General features: G+C 35.0%; 1 protein-coding gene and 1 pseudogene across 1 annotated transcript; one reads left to right on the forward strand and one right to left on the reverse strand.

Moving 5' to 3' along the window:
- Positions 1 to 22759, reverse strand: part of LOC123556544 (periodic tryptophan protein 2 homolog) — a 38419-nt pseudogene extending 15660 nt beyond the window's left edge.
- On the forward strand, positions 4870 to 7550 carry LOC128556897 (short-chain collagen C4-like). Its single transcript, XM_053542798.1, has 3 exons — positions 4870 to 5301; positions 5690 to 5758; positions 6378 to 7550. Exons 1-3 carry the CDS (start codon positions 5076 to 5078, stop codon positions 6857 to 6859), a joined length of 777 nt encoding a protein of 258 aa, XP_053398773.1. The 5' UTR covers positions 4870 to 5075; the 3' UTR covers positions 6860 to 7550.
- Positions 22760 to 24815: the final 2056 nt, after the last annotated feature.

Consider the following 24815-nt stretch of genomic DNA (forward strand, 5'->3'; position numbering starts at 1 on the left):
ACAAAATGTTAACACATTTTCAAGGACTATCATCTACATCTTAGATGTTCACCAAAAATTTGCCTGTTTTAAGTTGCTTTATTTTCCAACATGTCACTATGACGTTTGATGCTATGATATAATAACTGTGACGTACAAACAGTGCATGTGTTGCATAATAATACATAGTTAAAGTCTTCTTTGCTTAATGAGAAATAAATCAGGTTGTTTTAGAATGTAAAGTAAGGATACATCTAGTGAATTCTGTTCAAAGTATGCTCCAACAATTTCATCATTATGACCTCCTATAGAATACACAATTAGATTGGAGAAATGCTGTGCTCCATATACCCTTGTGTTCATGTCTTTGGACCCAACACAAAATGCTCTGAAATATAAACAGAAAATACTTATATATGGAATACTACTTGTTAATATATCTAGGACAAAATGGTCTAAAATATATAGTAATAGGTATAGTTGACCTTTTGATTTGGATTTTACGGAACACCAACACAGTAAAGGTTACATGGTACCAAACAACACTATAAATTTTAGTTTCACACCTCATTTACATTGAAATAAAAGTATGAGGTGTGGAAACAAAACGTCTATACCTCCTGAATTCAGATATACAGCAAAACTAAGTGTTCTAACAATCATTCAAGGGTAATACAGTGGGTCCAATTCTTTTCATACACAAGCTGTCCTAGAACCACATGGGAAATTAATAGGCTTAAAAATGCTTATAACCTTTTGCTGTTTTGAGGCTTTACAAGTCAAGTCAAGTCAAAGTTTATTCGGCAAAAACATATACATGTTCATCGCCAGTTACAATGTGGCGGTACATACACATATTACAGAAAAGTATGAATCATATATGGTATGAGTGGAATGTACAATCAATTATAAACATATTAAGCATTATGAATAAATATACAAACAAGCAAGAACATTTCATTCATTACAATACTATTAGCAAAAAAGTAGCTACCCAACTGCTTCATTTCTTTTAAGCGTTGCGAAGTAAATGTATTTTCCTAAATTTAGAAGCTTACTTCTTTGAGTTAAGCTCATAATAGATTTGAATTTATGAACACTAGGCCATACACAGTAATATTTTGGCAAATACTGTTTCCTTAAATCATAATAAAAAGGACAAACCAATAAGAAATGATATTCATTTTCAATTTGTTGCATATTACATTTTGTACATAATCGCTGACTCCTCTCAATATTTCTGAATCTTCCTTCTTCAATTGCCAACTTATGCGCAGAGCATCTGAATCTAGATAAAGCTGTTCTATATTTTATGTTATCAATATATGATAAGTATTTTTCTTGACAAAAATCATTTTTAAAGACATTATAACTTTCTAATTTTGAAAATGTACTAAGTTCTGAATGCCACTGCTGTAAATAATGATCAAATATTCTTTGTATTACTGCATTTATTTGAACAATACTAATACTATTATGATTCCATAAGTAGGAAAATCCTAGATCAGACAGCAAACTTTTCACATTTTTTGACCAACTATTCACTAATATTCCATTAGCATTGGTTAAAAACATCAATTTATGTAATAAAGAGTTTGGAGATTTCGTAATCCTGTACCAATACTTAATAATTCTAACTTTACGCAGGACTGACAAAGGAAATCTGCCAAATTCACCAAAAACTGCTGAAGTCGTTGTCTGTTGTCGTACACCGAGAATCTGTTTCAAAAATTTGAGGTGAATTTTTTCTATATCAGGTGCTTTATGAAATCCCCAAATCTCTGATCCGTAAGACAGAATTGGTAAAATCATGCAATCAAAAAGTTTTACCTTTTCTTCAACATTCAAAGAAACTTTATCAAACAATGTATTCAAAGAATATAACGCCTTCAATGCTTGGTTAGACAATGATTTTTGAGCTTGAAAATAGTTTCCATTCGAGGACAACGTAACACCTAAATATGTAAATACCTTAACAACTTTTAATTGTTCATTATTATAATACAATTCTACATTCTCTAATCTGTTACCAGACTTAAACACCATAACGACTCTTTTATCAACATTTACAGTTATGCCCCATTTGTTACAATAAGTATGCAGTTGGTTAAGTAACAATTGTAGGCCTTCCTTAGAATATGAAAATAAAGCAGTATCGTCTGCAAACAATAAGAGGTATATTTGTAATTCATCCAAGGTGAAGGCCTCATTATTATCATTTTGCAAATTTTCATACATGTCATTTACGAAAAAAATAAACAAAAGAGGTGAGAGTGGTTCCCCTTGTTTTACGCCCATATAACTGTCAAAATAATCAGAAAGAGACCCATTTGCTTTTACACAAGATTTAACACAATTGTACATACTTCGCAACATAGATACCACTTTGGAAGACACGCCATCTTTTAGCAATTTAAACCAAATACCATTCCTGTATATCATATCAAAACATTTTTGGAAATCTATGAACGATGCATAAACCTTTTCTTTTCATGTTTAATTATTTTATCAATAATAGAACAAAGAGCAAAAATACAGTCTACAGTACTTCTATCTTTTCTAAAGCCGTATTGAAATTCGTTCAGTAATTCATTGTCTTCAGCCCATTTGCGCAGTCGCATATCTAATATTATAGAAAAAATCTTAGAAAATATACTTGTTAGAGTAATGCCCCTATAATTATTTACATCGTTTAAATTGCCCTTTTTAGGTACTGGCACTACAATACCTTTACACCAAGATTCCGGATAGGTGCATGTATTAAATATATGATTGAACAACTTACACAAAACAGGCGCTATGACAGTCTTGTTTTCTATGAATATTTCAGGGATGAGCTTGTCAACACCAGCACTTTTCCCTCTCTTTAAGGAAGAAATGGCCTTTATAACATCATCAACACAAAAATCACAACCTAACTGTTCTACATTTATAACATTTATCTCATCACTACTCAAATTCTCTTCAACATTTATATTTGTGAATACATCATCTTTTGAATAAATATCTTTAAAATGATTATAAAATTGGTCTAGTGATAATTCGTTTTTAACATTTTGTTTTCTCAGTTTCTTATTTCTTTCCAAAATTTCTGCGGATTTTCACTAGCTAACAAATGCATTTTCTTTTTCTGATTAATATGAAATTTGGTGCGAGCCCGTCTTTTAGCTATTCTGTAGAGACGCCTTTTGGTAACTAGTATTTCCCTATTTTGCTGTGAATTGCATTTAGAATATATTTTATTAGCATATTTTAAATCGCGCCTTGCATTTTCACACTCTTCATTAAACCATGTACTTTTAAACTTTCTGCTACAATAACCCTTAGAACTATTTATTACTTTAGTTTCCCCAAAAATATTAAACGTTTTACTATACAAAAGGTCGGATATTTCTTGTATTCCAGAATCTAACTCTGTCTCAGCCTGAATTATGCTGTTAACTATGCTTTCAATGTTACAAATTTCACCTGACATAATTTCTTTGTATATGTTTACTTTATCATCATCCCATTTTAATACATCAACATGAATGCTTTCATCTTTACATGATACTGGCACACACTTCATATATAAATTTAACTCAATCGGCTTATGATGCGAAAAGGTATACAGATCATGTATAATGAAACTACGTTCAAAGGGAAACAACTCATGTGATAATAGCACATAGTCGATCAGACTATTACCTGTATTTGATAAAAAGGTAAAATCACCAATACCGGCGTCATTTCCTAGCCGGCCATTTACGATTTTTAAATTAGTGCTGAGACATAAATCTATCAATCTGTTGCCCGAGGAATTAACAGTATTATCCATTGATTTTCGATCAGGTAAATCAACATGATCAATAACGGTTTCATCTTGCTCAATAGATGAAATGTACCGTTCAAAACACTCTGGTTTTTCTAAAATGTCACACTTCTTGCCGCATCTTGCATTAAGGTCGCCAAATATCGACACTTTACCATACTGCGAATAATCTCGCACACCTCTTTCTAATGTCTCAAAGAAACCTATTTCATTCATATTATAGTAAATTGAATTGCTCGGGGGTATATAAACAAAACAAGCAAAAATATCATGTTCATTTTGGAAATAATCTTTGCACAATTTAATCCAAATTAGACCGTTATTGTCTGTTTCAATGATCTTAATACCATGCTTTAACTCAGTTTTATAGAATAGGCACACTCCACCATGGCCTCTTTTGTTTTTAATGGATAAAGATTCGGTTCTAGGTACTGAAACACACTCATACCCGTCTAAAACAAAACTATCCTTATTACGTTCCCAGGTTTCACTTAAAAAGATAATATCAAAATCATATACAAAATTCAAAAAGTCCTCATCATCAAAGCAAGTCGAAAGACCTTCAATGTTCCACGATAATATGCCAATTTCACACTTTTCTGAAACATCCTATCTGCCATCAGGCATGGTGGAGTCAGACTTGTACAATGCGTTATTAATATACAGTTTATCTCTGACCAGTACTGCCCTCTTACCTTCTCGTCGGGCCTGCAACATCTTCGGTACCAGTTCGCGCCTGCGCTCTTGGACTTCCGGTGGGAACTGGTCACTCACGTTATAGGGTGTATGATATAGGTTGACATTTTTCAAAGAGTTTTTAATTTTCAGTTTGGACTGAGAGTCAAATTTGACCACAATTGGGCGGGTTTTCTTTGAATCATACACTCCAATACGATGTGCCCTGTCAATTTAGAGCATTGTTTCAGGATCACTAATATTTAGAACCTTTTACAGAAAGCTCCGATACAATGTATATAAACATGAATTCAAAGTTGATCATCGGAGGAGGCAACCACAAGATATTATTGCTACTGTAAGATGAAAATAAATGTACCTGTAAAATCAGAAAAGATCTTTTTAATTTTTCCTAATGTTAACTGTAAAACAATGACATCCGTGACAGCCTAAATTTTACCTTAATTGTCCTTGATCATGTTCAACACAAAATTACCAATTACTCTTTAATTACATACCAATTACTAACTTGCATCTCAATTATGATAACAGTGTATCTCAGTAATTAACTTAATTTAAACATGAACTGTTAAATACTTATACTCATGACATGCTATCATTAACAATGGCTAGACATAGGATGCTTACTTTCCTATCCATCCTGCTAATTCTGCAAAATTTAGGCCTGGGACAGAATGAAGAGCCAAAGTGTGTTTCAAGTTTTCACTCTAACTATCACATGTTACAGAAGATAGTACAGCTGGAACAGAAACTGATCAACCTTGAAGCAGAAAACACAAAACAACAACAGCTAATAGACAGGATGACAACAGAAGGTACTACGTTTTATCATTAACCTTTACCTTGCTAAATTTTTAAAATGTACTGGTTGATCATTCAATTTGGACAGTAACACTTATTATTTAAAGGGGTGTTCATTGGAAATTTACTGACAAAAATAGCAGACCATATGGACGTGCAGGCTGATCTTGGTCTGCACTGGTTGCAAAGGCAAGATCACTTGCCGCTAGCAGGTTAACGGTTGAAATATATACCAGTATGCATGCAATGAGTTTTCCTGTTGATTTAATGGTTCAGCAGGTATCCAAAAATTAGATTAAATAAATAATTTTGGCACATTAATAAACTAATCTAGTTTTCCCAAATGTAAGTTAAATTCTTGCTCAAATCTGTATTTTCCATTCATTTACATATATTATATAGGAGCTGGATCAGTGTATGTGAGATGGGGAAGGAATAGTTGTCCTCAAGATGCAACCCTTGTTTATACAGGTAAATTCTTTAAAACAATTTCATGTAATCATTTTAATGAAGTGCATGTCAAAGTATTTATCACAATTATCAACAAAAGTAAGGATTAATATTATGACCCATCCGTATCAATTTGAACTACTTTTCAATAAGCAGGCTAACAGCAGACCCACGGTGTCATAACCATAACAATGTACATTAATCTTCATACCAATATACACAATGACAGATCTTACAGCTGTAAGAAGTCACTTTAGAGGCTAACTTTTATAACAAAACTGTTTTGAAGGTAAAGATTAACAGCAATTTTGTTCTTTCGTCAAATTTCTATTGATCATTAAATTTTCATTTTCTGTAATAGTCTAACAGTGAAACATATTTGAATATTCAAGGTTATGACGAATACTTGAATATTCACTGACATCCCTAATTTTTAGCATGTTTGCTTCAAATTTAATATATTTGCTTTAACTAATAAGTGACAAATTCGTCCAGAGAACAACTACAAAACAGGGCTTTAACAATAGTATTCATGAACTTGCTGAAAATGTTATTACTAATTAAACCGGTGAACTTTTGTTGAACAGATCCAAGAGATTTGTTTTTTTAACCTACTGTAAATCAAATGTACCCTGTACAGGTTATACTGGAGGTAAATACTACAATGAAGCAGGCAGTGGGAGCGACACGCTGTGTCTACCATCTGACCCAACATGGTCTAATTACACTGACGGGAATGCCAGTTGTTGCCGAGGACATGTCTATGGATCTGAGATACATGTTGAGGAACCGAGCAAGATATTTCCGTATAAGGTTCATACACAAGACATGCCTTGCGCTGTGTGTAAGACTTTGAAATCAACAACACTCATGGTTCCGGCCAGGTCAAACTGTTATCCTGGCTGGAAAATGGAATATACCGGATATATCATGGCTAATTTCTATGCTCATGCTGGACCACACAACCATATCTGTGTGGACAGTCAACCAGAGTTTGTTCCTAATGGTGGTGAATATAAATTACACCATTTACTATATCTCATGGAAGCTCAGTGTGGTTCACTGCCATGCCCCCCTTACGTTCAAGGCCGTGAACTAGCCTGTGTTGTCTGTTCTTTATAATCAAACAATACATGCAGACAAAAAAAGAAGAACATTTTTAAAGCTGCTTTTATTGAGTGCAGTTCTCTAGCTTATTACCTGTGGCACAGTTTCAGTTAATCAACAAAGTCTTAGTATTAAGCATGATTTTAGTGTAGCTGTACAAACACTTACTTGAAATATATGTTCAAATAAAATTTCTGATTATTTATTTATTTATTTACTTAAAAAAGTAAGAATGTTGTTATGCAGAGACTTTGAAATCCAATACGGGTTGTACACTCTGCATGCCACTTGTATGAGATTAAACAATTGATGCTCATTTTATGAAAATCCTTCCAATGGTTAAGAAGATATGGAGCAAACACAAATTTAAACTATTCTATTTATGACCTCAAGTGTGACCTTGACCATGAACTTAAAGGCCTGGGTCATATGCTCTGCACAACATCTTGATGAGGCTGCCAACTGATCCTCGCTTAATGAAAATCTTTCAAGCCATTAAGAAGACATGGAGTCGACAGGATGGACAGATGGACCAACTGACAGACATGACTCAAAAATAGCACTGTAAACAAACTATATGGGGGTATAATTTGAATCTATGGAAATCTAACTCCACAAAAGAAAATATACTTCCCAGATCTTTAAATCTACTATGCATAAAAATCACACATCTGAATAAATACACCAAAACTCACATTATCAGGGAGAAAAGCATAGAATAGGTGCAACTAGGGCTGTAACATAATACTAAAATATGACATACAAGGTAATGAAAATATTTACTTTGAATCATCTGTCCAATCAAGACATGTTGTTTCATCATAAGGCCCGAAGAAGGTTTTGTACAGAACAAATGGGTTATATTCCCTCGTTTTCCCTGGTGCATGAAACACAAGCACCTTGTTCTCTCGAGTGACAGCAAATTTACTGTAAAGAAAGACAAGAATAATCTTAATGGAGAAATCATACCTTTACAACATTTAGTTATAATTGTTTATCAACATAACAAGAGGGCCATGAAGGCCCTGTATCGCTCACCTGACCTACTGACCTACAGATCATCAAGATTAACATTCTGACCAAGTTTCATTAAGATATGATCATAAATGTGGCCTCTACAGTGTTTACCAGCTTTTCTTTTGATTTTAAATTGGTGACCTAGTTTTTGACCTTAATACTGGACCTTGAGATCATCAAGATTAACATTCTGACCAAGTTTAATGAAGATACAGTCATAAATGCTGCTTCTACAGTGTTAAGAAGCTTTTCCTTTGATTTGATTAAGATTAGGCCAAAATTTGTGACCTCTAGAGTGTTAACATGCTTTTCCTTTGATTTGACCTGGTGACCTAGTTTTTGACCCCAGATGACCCAATATCAAATTCATCCAAGATTTTATTGAAGGTAACATTCTGACCAACTTTCATTAAGATTAGGCCAAAATTGTGACCTCAAGAGTGTTAACAAGATTTTCCTTTAATTTGACCTGGTGACCTAGTTATGACCCCAGATGACCCAATATCGAACTCCTCCAAGATTTTATAAAGGGATACATTCTGACCAAGTTTCATTAAGATTAGGCCAAAATTTGTGACCTCTAGAGTGTTAACAAGCTTTTCCTTTAATTTGACCTGGTGACCTAGTTTTTGACCCCAGCTGACCCAATATCGAATTCCTCCAAGACTTTATTGAGGGTAACATTCTGACCAAGTTTCATTAAGATTGGGCAAAAATTGTGACCTCTAGAGTGTTAACAAGCTTTTCCTTTGATTTGACCTGGTGACCTAGTTTTTGACTCCAGATGACCCAATATCGAATTCATCCAAGATTTTATTGAGGGTAACATTCTGACCAAGTTTTATTAAGATTGGGCCAAAATTGTGACCTCTAGAGTGTTAACAGTCAAATTGTTGAAGACGACGGACGGACGGACGACTGACGACAGATGGACAGACGACGACGGACAACGGACACAGAGCGATCACAAAAGCTCACCTTTGAGCACTTCGTGCTCAGGTGAGCTAAAAAAATCTAAGTGCCTACTAATTGGCATGCAATTATTCTATTAGAAATCTTATTATTAAACCTAAATTATATTAGAAATCTGATCTGGATTTTTCCAGAAATCTTCAAGTTTTATGACACACGCTCACTTTGTAACACATCAGAAAAAGACCCTTAGAATTTTTTTTAGCTAACTGGCTAGGTTAAAATAATTGATGTAAATAATGAGATATCATTTTCTGTAAAATCTGTAGAGCATACAAGAGGGCCATAATGGCCCTATATCGCTCACCTGACTTGCAGACAAGAAGGTCCTCAGAAAAAGTATCTAAGTCCAAAGGACAGGAACAACAAAGTGAAGAAATTTAACCAAAAAGAAGAAGAAAAATTCTTACAAGGTATAGGTATGTCAAAATACACCTAAAAATTGGAGGTACCATCCATGTTGTACCACAGAAAAGTGGTCTCAGTTTTTCCCTATGGCCAATAATAAAAAAGTTACTAAAAATAAGCTATTTATAGTAACGTAAAAGGGAAGTTATTAAAAAAAAAATAAATATTGTAAGTGAACAAAAGAAGGATCTGCCAAATAAATCTGTTGACATAAATGAAATTTCAGATCAGTATCTTCATTAGTTATGGAGATATACCCATTTTAATTTGAAATAAAGGGAGGTAATTTGACATAAAATCAGTTCATAGTTATCTACCCTGATTGTCTCAGTCCAACTAATAATAATGATGAAATTTCAAATAAGTCCTATAAGTACTTACTGATATAAATCCATTTTGATTACAATCAGGGGAGGTAATCAGATATAAAATAACTCTGGAACCTATGATTGGATCTGATTTGTCATGGAATCCAAGATTTATTGTTGTTGAAGATATTTTGGAAGTTTGTATCAAATAAAACCATAAATGAAGTCTCTATATGGCTGCAAAAGCCAAAACAGCCAATTTTGGACCTTTAAGGGGCCATAACTCTGGGACCCATGATGGAATCTGGCCAGCTGAAGAAAGGAAGCAAGATCTTGTGGTGATACAAGTTGTGTGCAACTTTGGTTAAAATCAAATCATAAATGAAGCTGCTATTGTGCAGACAAGGTCAAAATAGCTAATTTTGGCCCTTTCAGGGGCCATAACTCTGGAACCCATTAAGGGATCTGGCCGATTCAAGAAAGGAACCGAGATCTTATGGTGACACAAGTTTTGTGCAAGTTTGATTAAATTCAAATCATAAATGAAGCTGCTATTGTGCAGACAAGGTCAAAATAGCTAATTCCGGCCCTTTCAGGCGCCATCACTCTGGAACCCATAACGGAATCTCGCCAGTTCAAGAAAGGAACCAAGATCTTATGGTGATACAAATTGTGTGCAAGTTTGGTTAAAATCAAATCATAAATGAAGCTGCTATTGTGCAGACAAGGTCAAAATAGCCAACTCTGGCCTTTTCAGGGGCCATAACTCTGGAACCCATAATGGAATCAGGCCAGTTCAAGAAAGGAACCAAGATCTTATGGTGATACAAGTTGTGTGCCAGTTTGGTAAAAATCAAATCATAAATAAAGCTGCTATTGTGCAGACAAGGTCAAAATAGCTAATTTTGGCCCTTTCAGGGGCCATAACTCTGGAACCCATAATGGGATCTGGCCAGTTCAAGAAAGGAACCGTAATCTTATGGTGATACAAGTTGTGTGCAAGTTTGGTTAAAATAAAATCGTAAATGAAACCATTATCGTGCAGACATGAAATTGTTGACGGACGCACGGACGACGGACAAAGGGTATTCACAAAAGCTCACCTTGTCACTATGTGACAGGTGAGCTAATAAAAACTTGTACACATTGCACAAAACCGGATCAAATATTTTATGTACCATACTTATTAACAATTTAAAACGATAGATTGTATTTATTACATCTTTGTACTGTATACCTAAGTTTTTTCTAAACTTTCAGCTTTTATCTCTTTTGTCTCTTTAGATGTATACAGTATAAATACAAACATTCGAACATTAAGTGAAACAAATTAAATTAATAATATTCTGATGTAAAGGGTAGCAGTTAGATTTTAAACCATTTGTGCTACTTTTTGCTTAAAGCATACAATATCTGAGACAAAAATACACAAACTCTTTGTTTAAAACTTGTATTTAAAATTTATTTGAATCAGCATTGTAAATATATATGAACAAGGAGCTGCGTTCAATAAACACTTGATGTCCCCGGTGGCATCCTTGTCGATACAAAGCAACCTAAGTCCAAAATGGGGTCAAGGTGATGTTTGAAGATGAGGAATGGTCACAGGTTACATCTGCATTAGTATCAAGTCATTCTTGTAAGCGGTATTGATGCTAGATGAAACGGTCCCATTTGGTTAACCAAGAGATGGCCCATATAAAGCAGCCCAAGTCCAAAATGAGGTCAAGGTCAAACTGAGGTCAGGTGATGTCTGAAGATGAGGAATGGTCACAGGTTACATCTGCATTAGTACCAAGTCATTCTAGGAAGGGGTATTGATGCTAGACGAAACGGTCCTATTTGGTTAACCAAGAGATGGCCCATATAAAGCAACCCAAGTCCAAAATGAGGTCAAGGTCAAGGTCAAACTGAGGTCAGGTAATGTCTGAAAATGAGGAATGGTCACAGGTTACATCTGCATTAGTATCAAGACATTCTAGTAAGGAGTATTGATGCTAGACGAAACGGTCCCATTTGGTTAGCCTCGTACGGACGGACGAACGGACAGGACAATCACTATATGCCTCCCGCATCAGTTGATGCCGGGGGCATAAAAATGGGTACTTAACAGCTTGATCTTCAATTTTTAAGTAAAGAATATTTAAAACTTTTTGCTTTTGAGTAACTGATATTTCTACTAAATGCACATCCTTTCTATTTTCTCACATTTTTGTGTATTTTCTGATCTGACCATGTAGACCATTCTCGCACACATAGTCTTCTGCTTAAAGAATTTTTCCTAATGTATCATTATCTCTTTACAGAAAGAAATTCTATGTTTACATGGTTTAGATTACTGCAATGGCAAGATTTTAGTGAAAATTGTTAAAATTCATTAATCTGAAGTTTAAGTTATAGCTAATAAAATTTATTAATGATAAAAAAAATATTTAATCTGATTCCCTTACAAGTATAAAATAAAATGTCTCTGGCAGGGGATATATTTGTTTATGGGTTTGCGGTATCTTGTATCACTGAAGTATTAAAAACATGTATACCTTCCATCAGGACTGAACTTAATAGCATGAACATCTCTGTGAAAGTGGTATCTATGTAGGACAGTCTTACTGATCAAACTGCATAACAGTGCCTCACCATCTGCACGAAAAATTATGTATCAATATAAAAATAGCAGTCCATGAAAATTACAAATGTACATTTTATAAAACAAGAGGGCCATAATAACCCTAGATCGCTCATCTGAGTTTCACAGCTCAAACTGGTAACAATGTCAGAACATAATCAAAGAAAAATTATTGCTAATGTACTTTGAAAACTTGGCTGTAGAGTGATTAGCCTTAAAGCCATATGAAGAAAACTTGACCCAACACTGTGGACAAATCAAGATGGATGTAGCACCTTTAATAGAGGGTCACCCAAGGAACATTTCTGTACTACAGTGAAATATTGCTCACTGAAGCATTGAACGCTTGATCATTCAGATTTGTGTTGTCCTCAGTCGTTTTCCTATATCTTATACCTTTCAATCACTTGAAACTATCCGGATAAGTAAAACATTTTGCTCTTCCCTTTGGGACTTTGGGCAAAAAACAGTTTAACTGTATTTCAAAATCCGACAATGCAGTCATTACAATTTCACATGATTCATTTGTATTTTGACATGACTTTTGGTGTCTAAAATTGTTTTTGCAGAAGACACTATGTGCGTAATAACTTTTTCTAGTACAAGAATATAAACATAATACAAAAAGGTTTACCTTCATTTACTACTATAAAAGTGAAACCATCTGGAGATAGTGCTATACATGTTATGTTCATACGAGCCTCAATAGGTAGTGTCTCAGACTTGTTACTGGAAAAGAAAAATCAAGAATATGATAAAATATGAAAGACATAAAAAGATCAAAATTTTCAAGCCTGGTTAAATCAGAATATATCTTACAAGTTTTATGAAACTGTCTTGAAATTTTCTAAAACACATGATTATTTATAGACATGTCACTTTAAAAAGTTGAAATAATCAAAACAGAGAGAGAAACAGTCATAAAAAGAGCAACAAGTGAAGTGGTAAGCCTTGCAAATGCAAAACTGCAACATCCCAATTACAATAACAGTAGTAAAACCAATAAAGGTTACTTTATTATTTAAATCTACCTACTATCATTTCGATTTTTTCACTAGACAAATATTGGCAATAACAGAAGAAACAGCTTCATTCCAAATTTTCCAAAATAGAGCAAACATCTATCATAAACATCGCATGAAATCCTGGCGACATACAAATTCATTGTTTGGAAAGTATAATATTGCCAATACAAACAAATTACTTTTTTAGATCAAACACCGTCACTCTGTTTCCAACTGGACTTAGGACACTGCTGCCATCTGGAGTAAATAGTACATTGCCTTTCCTATATACACTTCCTAACAAGTTGGAAAACTGAAAATTAAAATAAATTCTGTTATGTCACAATATTAATCAATATAACAACGCGGCCTGTAGCTCAAAGAATTACGCCCCTCCTTTAGCCTCCCAATAAATACCCCCTAGGGGTGTTGCATTTTGTGAAAGGGGGACATTTATTAAGAGGCCTATTTTTCTGTTTTTGGTGCTTCTTTTTAATCCATCAGTGAATATCATCTATAGTCAAAAGTTCAAGTCAAAAGTTTATTAAATTTAGCAAAGGCCTCTGGCCCAAAATACACAACATATTTATGGTAAGAGCGTTATCAAATAGAATAAATGTATCTTCTATGGAATGAATTTCAACAATCATGAAAAAATGTTAGCAATACCAGGACAGTAAATCTAAAGTTGTTGAAGGTTTAATGCAAAACTTTTTTAATTTGTTGTTGTTAATGCCAAACTGTTATAATTTGTTGTTGTTGTTTTTTTTAATGAAAGTGTCTAGCCGTCAAGTAACTGGACACCTAGCCTGCGTTCTAGCCGCAAATCCTTTGGGGATTTTCTAGCCATCCGGTAATTGATTTCTTAATGAATAAGTAATAATTTATACAGTTTTAAATGTTATTTACTTAAGATATCAATACCATCTGATTTTTCAGTCAATAAAACGAATGAGATCGTGTTTGTATATAACAGCCTAAACTTTAATTCTTAAAACACAAATTTATATATATTTTTTGATGAATGGAAAGCTTATAAAACAAGCAATTCATTAATTAATTTTGACAATTAGGTAGGTGGTGTTATCCAAGGATTTATCGATAATTGACATCTGTTTTACAACTTTAATTGATTAAACAAACAGATTACAACTCGGCGATTCGAATTATACCCACAGGCGATAAATGACTTCACAGCGACTATGTAGGATGATCCTTGGTATCATTGAAAAAATGTATCGGCCCGATCTTTGCTTTGTTATCGCCAGAAACTTTCGCCAACTGATCCAAACTAGTGCCAGAATTTGTAAATCGGCACATTTGGCGCCACTGGCGTCTGACAGCGTGACCTCTGTTACAAGCACGGCTGGCTTAGTCGAGGGTGCCATATTCTCAGAGTTATGGAATTTGCATACACTGCACTCCGTTGCATTGCGTTCGTAAGATGCTAGTGACAACAGTGCTAGTGCTGATAAAATATGCTTCACAAAACTGGTTTATCAAAGATCAAGTGACAGTGTTGAATATAGCAAACCAATGCCTATTGGGGTTTTTAATCTGTATCTATACGTGACGGCGATGCATAGGTATACACATGCATTAGAAACAAATAAATCTTTGTGTTTCAATGGTATACGAGTTTTAAAACATTCTAAACTATATATGATGTCCAGGTAGTAACTTGACCCGAAAAAAAATCGCTTGGAAAGCTGATATTTATTTTACGTGACGAAGCCTTACGTGATGCAGTAATAGACCTGAAGCGATGTTTTATGCGACGACAACAATACTGTATTCGCACATTGTTTAAAAACAAGTACCCGGAAGTACTCGGAATTTTGGAACCGCCATTTGCGTTTGAATTTATGTAAACACGAGGAGAAGAGAAATCTACCGTTGTGCAAAAGGTAAATAAATCCACATGCATGAATTATTTCATTTTTTGTCCATTAACTTATGAACCATATTAATGCCGATTGAGAGGCGAAGTAAGGATGACACAAATTTAGTTTCGATTGATTTTCCTTCAAAATTTATGCGAACCAAGCACTAATGTACTGCTGAAGAATGTCACGTAAAATTATTCTCGTTGTCACGTAAAATTCATTTTATGTAGCTTTTTGTTCCAGCATTTAATCTTCATCACAACTATCTACATTTGACAATTATTAAATAGGTACTAAGTTTTGTACCTAATGTTAATATTTCAATTGTAAAATGATGCAAAATACGCTTCCTTTTGGTGGTGTGTGCCGCTAATTTCAAACATGTAAAATAACACTAATGAGGTTATTGATTTGCAATTATCATCGACCACGGTATATGGCAAATTAAACTATATTCTGCCAAAAATATTTTCGTACACAGTTTCATGTTATGTTTATTGTATCGAATATAAAGATGCTTAAAATGCATGCTAGTTTTAGTCATCTCTATTACAGAAAATTGTCACGTAAAATACAGTTGATTTTAATTCAGTTAATTGTCAGTCTGATTTGATTTTTTTTATATTGGACCATAAATAAAAGTCAAATAGAATGATAATTTCATTTCTAAAAGCACAATAATAAAAAATACCATTTCCTTTGCTCATTCTTAAACAAATAAAGTATTAATAAAATACAAGCTAAACTTAGTTTGTTTTGTCTATGCATTCCAGATAATGGCAAAATCACATGCGCAGCGTCAAAAAGAATATCGTGAAAGGAAAAAGGCTGAAGAAAACAGTTCCTGGTTAGAAAATGAGAGCAAGAGAACAAAGCAATACTACACCAAAGTTGGATTACTTAGCAAGAAGGAAGTAAAGAGTAGACGACAGAATCTGCGTATAAAACAGAGAAAGTACAGAGCAAGTAAAAGGGGTACTAGGACTAATGCCAGTAATCCGGACAATGTTGGTACTAATCCATCCAGTGGTGTGGATCAGATACCTAGTACAAGCAATTTGCCTGTGCAAACCAGCGAAATATCAAGTTCACAAGCACCTTCTACCAGGTTGATTGTAAAATTACCACCAATTAGAAAGAGGCAGGGGTCAAGTAGCAAAAAGAAGGCTGACAGAAATATTGAATACCTGAGACAAGTACAGAATGATCTGAAGAGAAAGAATCAAGCCCTAAGAAAGAAAATATCACGACTACAGAAAAGCAAAGTCACTAGTACACCAAAATCCTAAACTGAGAGAGAAATGATCGATGCAGGTATAGCACCAAGACAGCACCCCGTCATCCGAAAAAAACTGATGTTTGCTAACTGTGTAGTTCGTGAATTAAATGAATCGGCATCAGTAGATCAAAGAAACAGACGTTTAATCAAAACAGTTATAGCTGGTAGAATTTTGCGAAAGTATAAGTTAACACAGTATGCTGCAAATCTGACAAGCCTTCGCGTTAGGTATAAAAGCAAGCCTAAGCAAGGTGGTAGGAAAGTGTATCGCTCTACGATTCAACTTCGCGAAAAGATCAGAGTATTCATGGAAAGGGAGGATAATTCACAACAATTACCAGGAAAGGCTGATGCAGTGAAAAGTCTTGAAACTAAGATGAAATTGCAGAAATTTGTACTCAACAATTACCTCAAGAATGTCTTTTTAAAATACAAAGCTGAAAATCCAGAGCACAAAGTTAGTTTTTCAAGCTTTTGTCGCGCTAGACCTAAACACATCACCCTTGTAAATTATGCAGCCAGGGTAACCTGCTTATGCACAAAGCACCAGAACTTTGCTTTAAAACTTCATAGTCTGAAACGATCCGGTGTAATTACAAACACTAGCCCAGACAGTCTTTCAGAGAGCATGACCGTTGATCAAATGAGCTGTGCACTTTCAAAATTAGATGAACGTGAAATACAGTTCAAACAGTGGAAGAGAGTAAAATGCGATGATGGTAAACAGAGAACAAAATTACTAGATATAGAGAAAGAAAGAGACGTCTTTACTGAGGACATGAAAACCGAGTTTCAAGAATTCAATGAACATGCTTATCGTGTCAAGGTGCAGTTTCAGGCATTTAAGCAGATGAAGGAAAGTTTAAAGGATATGAAAGATCACGTGTGCATACAATGGACTTTTCAGAAAACTATAATATTAAAGAGATGGAAGAAATTCAAAGCGCCTATTGGAATCCGGAATCAGTGACACTTCATCCAATAGTGATGTACTTCAATAACGGCGATAATGTAGTAGCACATTCTAGTATGGTTGTGGTATCAGAAGTATTGAATCATAATTCAGCCATGGTCCAAGCAATTATCGAAAAGCTTATTGTAGAAGTGAAAAGCCTATGTCCATCTGCAACGTTCATTCATTACTGGACAGACTCACCTACATCACAATATAGGAATAAAACCATGTTCGATTTAGTAGCGCGACACCAATCCATCTATGGCATGAAGCCCAGCTGGAACTTCTTTGAAAGTGGCCATGGGAAGGGAGCGTGTGATGGTATAGGAGTGGGTCATTTAGAGAACAGCAGGCACAGCAATTAAGACAGGGAAAGTTAATATCCACCGAGGTAGAGATTTCTATGAATGGGGATCGAAGATCGATAGTAAAATTAAGTACTTGTACATAGAAAGAGAAGAATATGAAGGGTATAACAAGATGATAGAAGATTGCGCGGGAGATGTCAATGTTATAAAAGGGACAATGAAGCTACACAGTGTTGTGGGCCTCAGTGAAGAGCAGATCATGTGCAGAGATACAACTTGCGTTTGCACAGAATGTTTTTCAGAAGAAGGCTTTCTTTGGCATGAAAATAACCAATGTGGCTGGCAAAGATACAACAAATGTAAGTCAGAAACAGTAAACAAGAAGACAAACAACCTTGAATCCGAAGGAAATGAGCAATTGAGAAATGCAAGCGCGATATCCAAGAAAGAAAAAAATCCCATTAATCATCAAGATAGAAAAAGGCATGGAAATGAACTGGGACGTCCAGCAAATGTAGAAAAAGGTAACTTTGTGGCAGCTACATATGATGAAGAAACATACATTGGAAAGGTCGTTGATATTGATGAGGGACAGTATGAAATTACATTCATGGAGAGTGGAAATAAATTAAGGGACTATCTGAAATGGCCTAAAAAAGAGGACAAAATATGGTTACAGCCTGAAGATGTGATTTGTAAAGTAAACGTACCTATTCCCACTGGAAAAGCTAAACGCTTTTACAAACTGGCAAACGAAGATAGACAGAAACTGAGTGGTTATTTAAAATAGGTGGAGAACGTAGTATACGTTACATATAATGTGCAAGCGAAAACATGTATGATGTATCATTATATGCCGAACACTTAGTTATTATCATAACACAGTTATTTTCTAACTCTTATCGTTACAGTTAGGTACTCTATATGTGAGCGGTACTCATATATGCCAATTGTTTTAAGTTGTTAAATGTACGTGACTTTTGAGTTATTTTTCCATGTTTTTACCGAAAATTGTTTGAATGTTTCACAAAGCGTGTTCCAAATACTTTACATCTCGTTTTAAAGTTAATTCAGATGAATATTCTAAATATTTTCAAAGACTTAAGTGAATTTAGTTTTGTCCAGAAAAATGTAGGATTTGTCGTTTACGTGACAATCAGACCTCTTACTTCCGCATAATACCAACATTTCGATAAATGGTGTTTGCTTTGGTAATTTATTTAGCGTTCATGCTTTTTTAATGATAAACATTTTTAAAAATAGTTGTGTGATATTAACACATTCCTGCCTTCAAGAATAAAAAGTAAAAAAACAATAACAACAATTACAAAGTGTTTATAGTAAGATGGTAAAGCGAAAAAAGTTGTTATAAGCTGTAATTCAGGAAAACAATGAAGTTTTTTGGCTTTGATGCTGTTCTTGGTTTGTTTTTGTTAAATAAAGACAAGTTAAGTCTGATTTGATGTGTTTTGTATATTTTATTGACCAAATTTATAATAATACATACACCGTCTTCAAAGTGGTACATGTTAACTGATATAATGACAGATGATGTGTCATATACAAAATAACGTCCGTGGAAGCTTAAGTTTTCAGAACAAATTATTATCAAACATTGTACGGACCATTTTATTTTCAGTTTAACCACCAGTCAGATTGGCAGGTCCTTTGAGAATGAGTGAATTATAGTTAGGAATGGCGAATACACAGCTCAAAGCTTGAAGACATGTCACCCAGGACTGCGATATTAGGCTGCATTTACCTTATAATAATGCTACAAAAAAAATAAATGAAAAATACAAAAAAATACCGACCCTACTTTTTTGGGTCCTGCAATATACCGCTAAGGACCACTAAGGACCGCTAAGGACCACTAAGGAGGTACAAAGGACCACTAAGGACCTTTAAGTGAGCACTAAGGACCACTAAGGGGTGACTTAGGGTTCAATAAGGACCCTAAACAAAAATCTAAGGAATAAATCATAAAATAAAAAAGATATGAGTAAATTATTTCACGCAGTTTTCCCTTTAATGACCACTAAGGAGGCACTATGGGCCACTAAGGACTATTAAAGATGAACTATGGACAAATTAGGGACAATTATGATAATTTTATAACTTTAATTTTAAAGTTTGAATTTTAATCATAAGATAGCACCGCTAGCTGACTGAGTGCTTATGTGTCTTGAATAAATATACATTCAGGAGGTACAAAGGACCACTAAGGACCTTTAAGTGAGCACTAAGGACACTAAGGGGTGACTTAGGGTTCAATAAGGACCCTAAAGAAAATCATAAAATAAAAAAGATATGAGTAAATTATTTCACGCAGTTTTCCCATTAAAGACCGCTAAGGAGGCACAATAGGCCACTAAGGACTAATAAAGATGCACTATGGACATTAATTGTATCACATAACAACACATAAAAAATTTGTAACTTTATTGTCATATTGTTATAAAATCTTATTTAACCTTATTTATTAATATAATATATTGATATAATGTAAGTTCATATACTAAATGTCATATTAAGAAATCAGATAGATATTTACAGAACAATAAAACAAACAACTGCATTGCTTATGAAAAGTTCTATATACAGACATACTAATCAATAAAGTCATTGAAAATTTGAATTAACCTTATTTATTGATATTATTTACCTTGATATAATGTACCTTAACAAATTCATATGCTATATGTGATATAAAAAATATAATATATTGATATAATGTAACTTCATATACTAAATGTCATATTAAGAAATCAGATAAATATTTACAGAACAATAAAACAAACAACTGCATTGCTTATGAAATTTTCTATATACAGACATTCTAATCAATTTTGAATTAACCTTATTTATTGATATTATTTACCTTGATATAATGTACCTTAACAAATTCATATGCTATATGTGATATAAACAAGAGCTGTCTCCATAGGATGACACATGCCCCCGATGGCACTTTGAATGAATAGTTATGGCCGATGTTAGAGTTTAGGACCTTTGACCTACGGAGCTGGGATTTGCGCGTGACACATCGTCTTACTGTGTCACACATTCATGCGTAGTTATTTTAAAATCCATGCATGAATGACAAAGATATGGACCGGATACGCCCATCAATGCACTATCATGAAAAATGACCTTTAACGTCTAAGTGTGACCTTGACCTTTGAGCTACGGACCTGGGTCTTGCGCACGACACGTCGTCTTACTGTGGTACACATTCATGCCAAGTTATTTGAAAATCCATCCATCGATGACAAAGATATGGACCAGACACGCCCATCAATGCACTATCCTTTAACGTCTAAGTGTGACCTTGACCTTTGAGCTACGGACCATGGTCTTGCGCGCGACACGTCGTCTTACTGTGGTACATATTCATGCCAAGTTATTTGAAAATCCATCCATCAATGACAAAGATATGGACCGGACACGCCCATCAATGCACTATCCTTTAAAGTCTAAGTGTGACCTTGACCTTTGAGCTACGGACCTGGGTCTTGCGCGCGACACGTCGTCTTACTGTGGTACACATTCATGCTAAGTTATTTGAAAATCCATCCATCGATGACAAAGATATGGACCGGACACGCCCATCAATGCACTATCCTTTAATGTCTAAGTGTGACCTTGACCTTTGAGCTACGGACCTGGGTCTTGCGTGCGACACGTCGTCTTACTGTGGTACATATTCATGCCAAGTTATTTGAAAATCCATCCATCGATGACAAAGATATGGACCGGACACGAAAATTGCGGACAGACTGACAGACCGACAGACTGACAGACCGACAGACGGTTCAAAAACTATATGCCTCCCAAAGGGAGGCATAAAAATCAGAAAATATTTACAAAACAATAAAACACACAATTGCATTACTTTCAAAAGTTCTATATATATATACATACTAATCACTACAGTCATTGAATATTTTATATATTGATAACCTTATTTATTATGTACCTTAACAAATTCATAAAAATGTCATATCAAGGAATCCGATATATAGTTACAGAATATTAAACACACAATTTCATTGCTTATGGAAAGTTCTATATATTACTAATCACCTTAATTAACCTTACTTTAATTTTGTACCTTAACAAATTATTAAATATATATTTACAGAAAAATAAAACACACATTTGTATTGTTTATATACATGTATATACAGACATACTGAACACATGGCACTGCACATTTAGTTAAACACTAAATTTAGTTTAAACACATGGCAATGTTTGTGACTGTTAATATTTCCTGAAAGGAAGTGAAACTTGCGCTGCTTGACAAAGCATGAAGCCTGTTGTTTCCAACAGAATCAGTACGCAAGTTCACTTCCTTCGTGTAAATGTTCTTGTCACTTTGGCACGGCTTTTTTGACCTGGCTTCTTAGCGACTGCTGGGGTTTGTCCGATTGAATATGTACCATCAGTGGATACAATTCTTGATGGTATTTCTCTTTTTGAAGTGGCATTTAGAAATTTCATTTGTTATGCTTTTTTTTCAGTGTCTGACTTCGACCGCCACACCCCTTCGGTTAATCTGAATTTAGTGAATTTGGGTGGCCATGCCACCAGAAACACAGCTATTCTGGGCCTTAACAAAAGTAAGTGGCATGACTTTCCAGGCACGATCATCATGCGAATAACAAAAATAATCAGCATCCTGTGAATAACAAAAATAAACAGCACAACAGTTGTGCAGATAAAGAAAATTATCGGCATGTCCATCGTGCAAACAGCCTTGGCCGAGTTTAATACGGGCTGAAAATATTGGCCAAATTTGTAGAAGGGGAAGTGTGTGTGTGTGGGGGGCGGGCGGGGGCAACATTATCATTGTTATATATGTAAGTGTATACGGCTCATGGGCCCATGTATCCTGATTCGGATACGTTTAATCCACCTGTGGTGTCAGCGTGTTCCTCGCGAAAACTGGTTACGATGGACAACATATCATATCATTTCTGCTATTTAAAGCTTACAATAAACTCTTAATTACCTTGTATGCAAATTTCATTATCGCTGATTCGTTGACACACTTGAAAGATAAAACTAATGATCAGACAGTGAAATACAATCCGCGAAACCACAAAAACATGCTGGTTTGTTTTTACCGGAAGTGTTCGCCTGCCTTTACAATTATCACAAGCCTAAATTAGATAGGATTTAAGGTTAGAGACCACCAATTGTTTTCCCATAGACTTACATTGTAACATTATGGCGTGTACGGCCTTCCATACATCGAAACATGTATATCTAATTACAAGTTTTTCAAGAACTATCTTAGTTCTACCAAAATATCGGACGAAAAACTATGGAATCCTGTTGGGGCCATTTATAATGTCGCCGTCGCGTTTGTGGGGTCGACACACGACAACGCGAAGTGACATAGCCACATTACGAAGTGACACCCGACAATTGCAAACGACGGCGACAATCCCAAACGACAATGTCGCGATATCCACTTTACAATGTCGCCTTTCAAAAGCACGATATATCGCGATGTCACTTCGCATTGTCGAGCGTCATATCGCATTGTTGCTATGTCACTTCGTAATGTCGCGATGTCACTTCGCGTTGTCATGTGTCAACCCTGCAAACGCGATGGCGACAATATCAAACGACATGCGATAATCACAAACGACGCTCGACAACGCAAAGAGACATTTTCCAAATGTCGTATCGTATGTCGCGTGTCGCGGGTTTGTGTGAGGGTCGACACACGACAGTTTCAAACGATACACGACACGCGAAGTGACACTCGACAATACGAAGCGACATTTTCATAATGTCTTATCGCATGTCGCCCGTCTACCGGTGAAAGGGTAAGATAAAAAGCTGTATTTCCGTACTTTTCCGTACGTAAATGTCCATGTTTTTCATTAACTTCAAATAATTGTAGAATGTTCCAAACACAAGATATTTTAATGAAATAACTTTTATAAATTAAATTCAAACATTGTCTAAACGGATATGTAACTTGTATAATTTTACCGCCGACGGTTTCATCAAAGGACCGTCTCAAAATGTATCATTTTTCATGAAAATATGCATACTTCTTCATATATTAAATAGAGGGGTGGTCCTTGTCTCAGAAGCCATATCTTCATAACCTGATGTCCGATTTTAATAAATGATACCTTATTGCAAAGGGCAAGCCAGTACCTAGAGAAATGAGGCCACGTCAGGTTCGAACCCGGTCGGCTAGGGTTCAAGGTCAAATTGCGGTAATATGAACTTGTCAGAGCAGTCAAGACAGTCCTGGAAACCCAAGCACTACCTTCACTGAGTCCAGTGACACCATTGGAGCAATTCTCATGGCTCTCCGGGTCGGACCAGCTTAGTCTTGGCCAGCACCCTACTGTATATAACAAGTTTAATCATTTTCTGATACCTGTTCTGAGCTCTGATGGCATCATATGGACTTGTAAGTAGCTTAAATGTAAAGCCAAAACATCTACGAAAATATTCATATATGGTATAGGTAGGTACCTGGGGTGTAGAGACTCGAACAAGGGTCAAAATCTACCATAGTGTCATTATCAACTGAAATTCAGTGTAAATTACAATAATAATAATTAAAAAAAATAGGACGGGTATCAGAAAATGATCAAACTTGTTATATGCGGTAGGGTGCTGGCCAAGACTAAGCTGACCCGAACCGGGGAGCCATGAGAATTGCTCCAATGGTGTTAATGGACTCAGTGAAGGTAGTGCTTGGGTTTTCAGGACTGTCTTGACTGCTATGACAAGTTCATATTTTGAGAATATTACCGGAATTTGACCTTGAACCCTAGCCGACCGGGTTCTTTTCTCTAGGTACTGGCTTGCCCTTTGCAACAAGGTATCATTTATCAAAATCGGACATCAGGTTATGAAGATATGGCTCCTCAGACAAGGACCACCCCTCTATATAATATATGAAGAAGTATGTATATTTTCACGAAACCGTCGGCGGTAAAATTATACAACTTACATATCCGTTTAGACAATGTTTGAATTTAATTTATAAAAGTTATTTCATTAAAATATCTTGTGTTTGGAACATTCTACAATTATTTGAAGTTAATGAAAAACATGGGCATTTTACGTACGGAAAAGTATGGAAATACAGCTTTTTATCTTACCCTTTCACCAGTGGACGGGGGACATGCGATACGACATTATGAAAATGTCACTTCGTATTGTCG

This window comes from Mercenaria mercenaria, chromosome 5 (assembly GCF_021730395.1).
Source record: "Mercenaria mercenaria strain notata chromosome 5, MADL_Memer_1, whole genome shotgun sequence".
NCBI lineage: Eukaryota > Metazoa > Mollusca > Bivalvia > Venerida > Veneridae > Mercenaria > Mercenaria mercenaria.

Bases quoted from the DNA above. Each gene is read 5' to 3' on its own strand.
- LOC128556897 (XM_053542798.1), top strand. From the start codon at position 5,076: ATGCTATCATTAACAATGGCTAGACATAGGATGCTTACTTTCCTATCC. The intron at 5,302-5,689 runs GTACTACGTTTT...TATATTATATAG, and splicing joins AGACAGGATGACAACAGAAG to GAGCTGGATCAGTGTATGTG. The intron at 5,759-6,377 runs GTAAATTCTTTA...TACCCTGTACAG, and splicing joins TGCAACCCTTGTTTATACAG to GTTATACTGGAGGTAAATAC.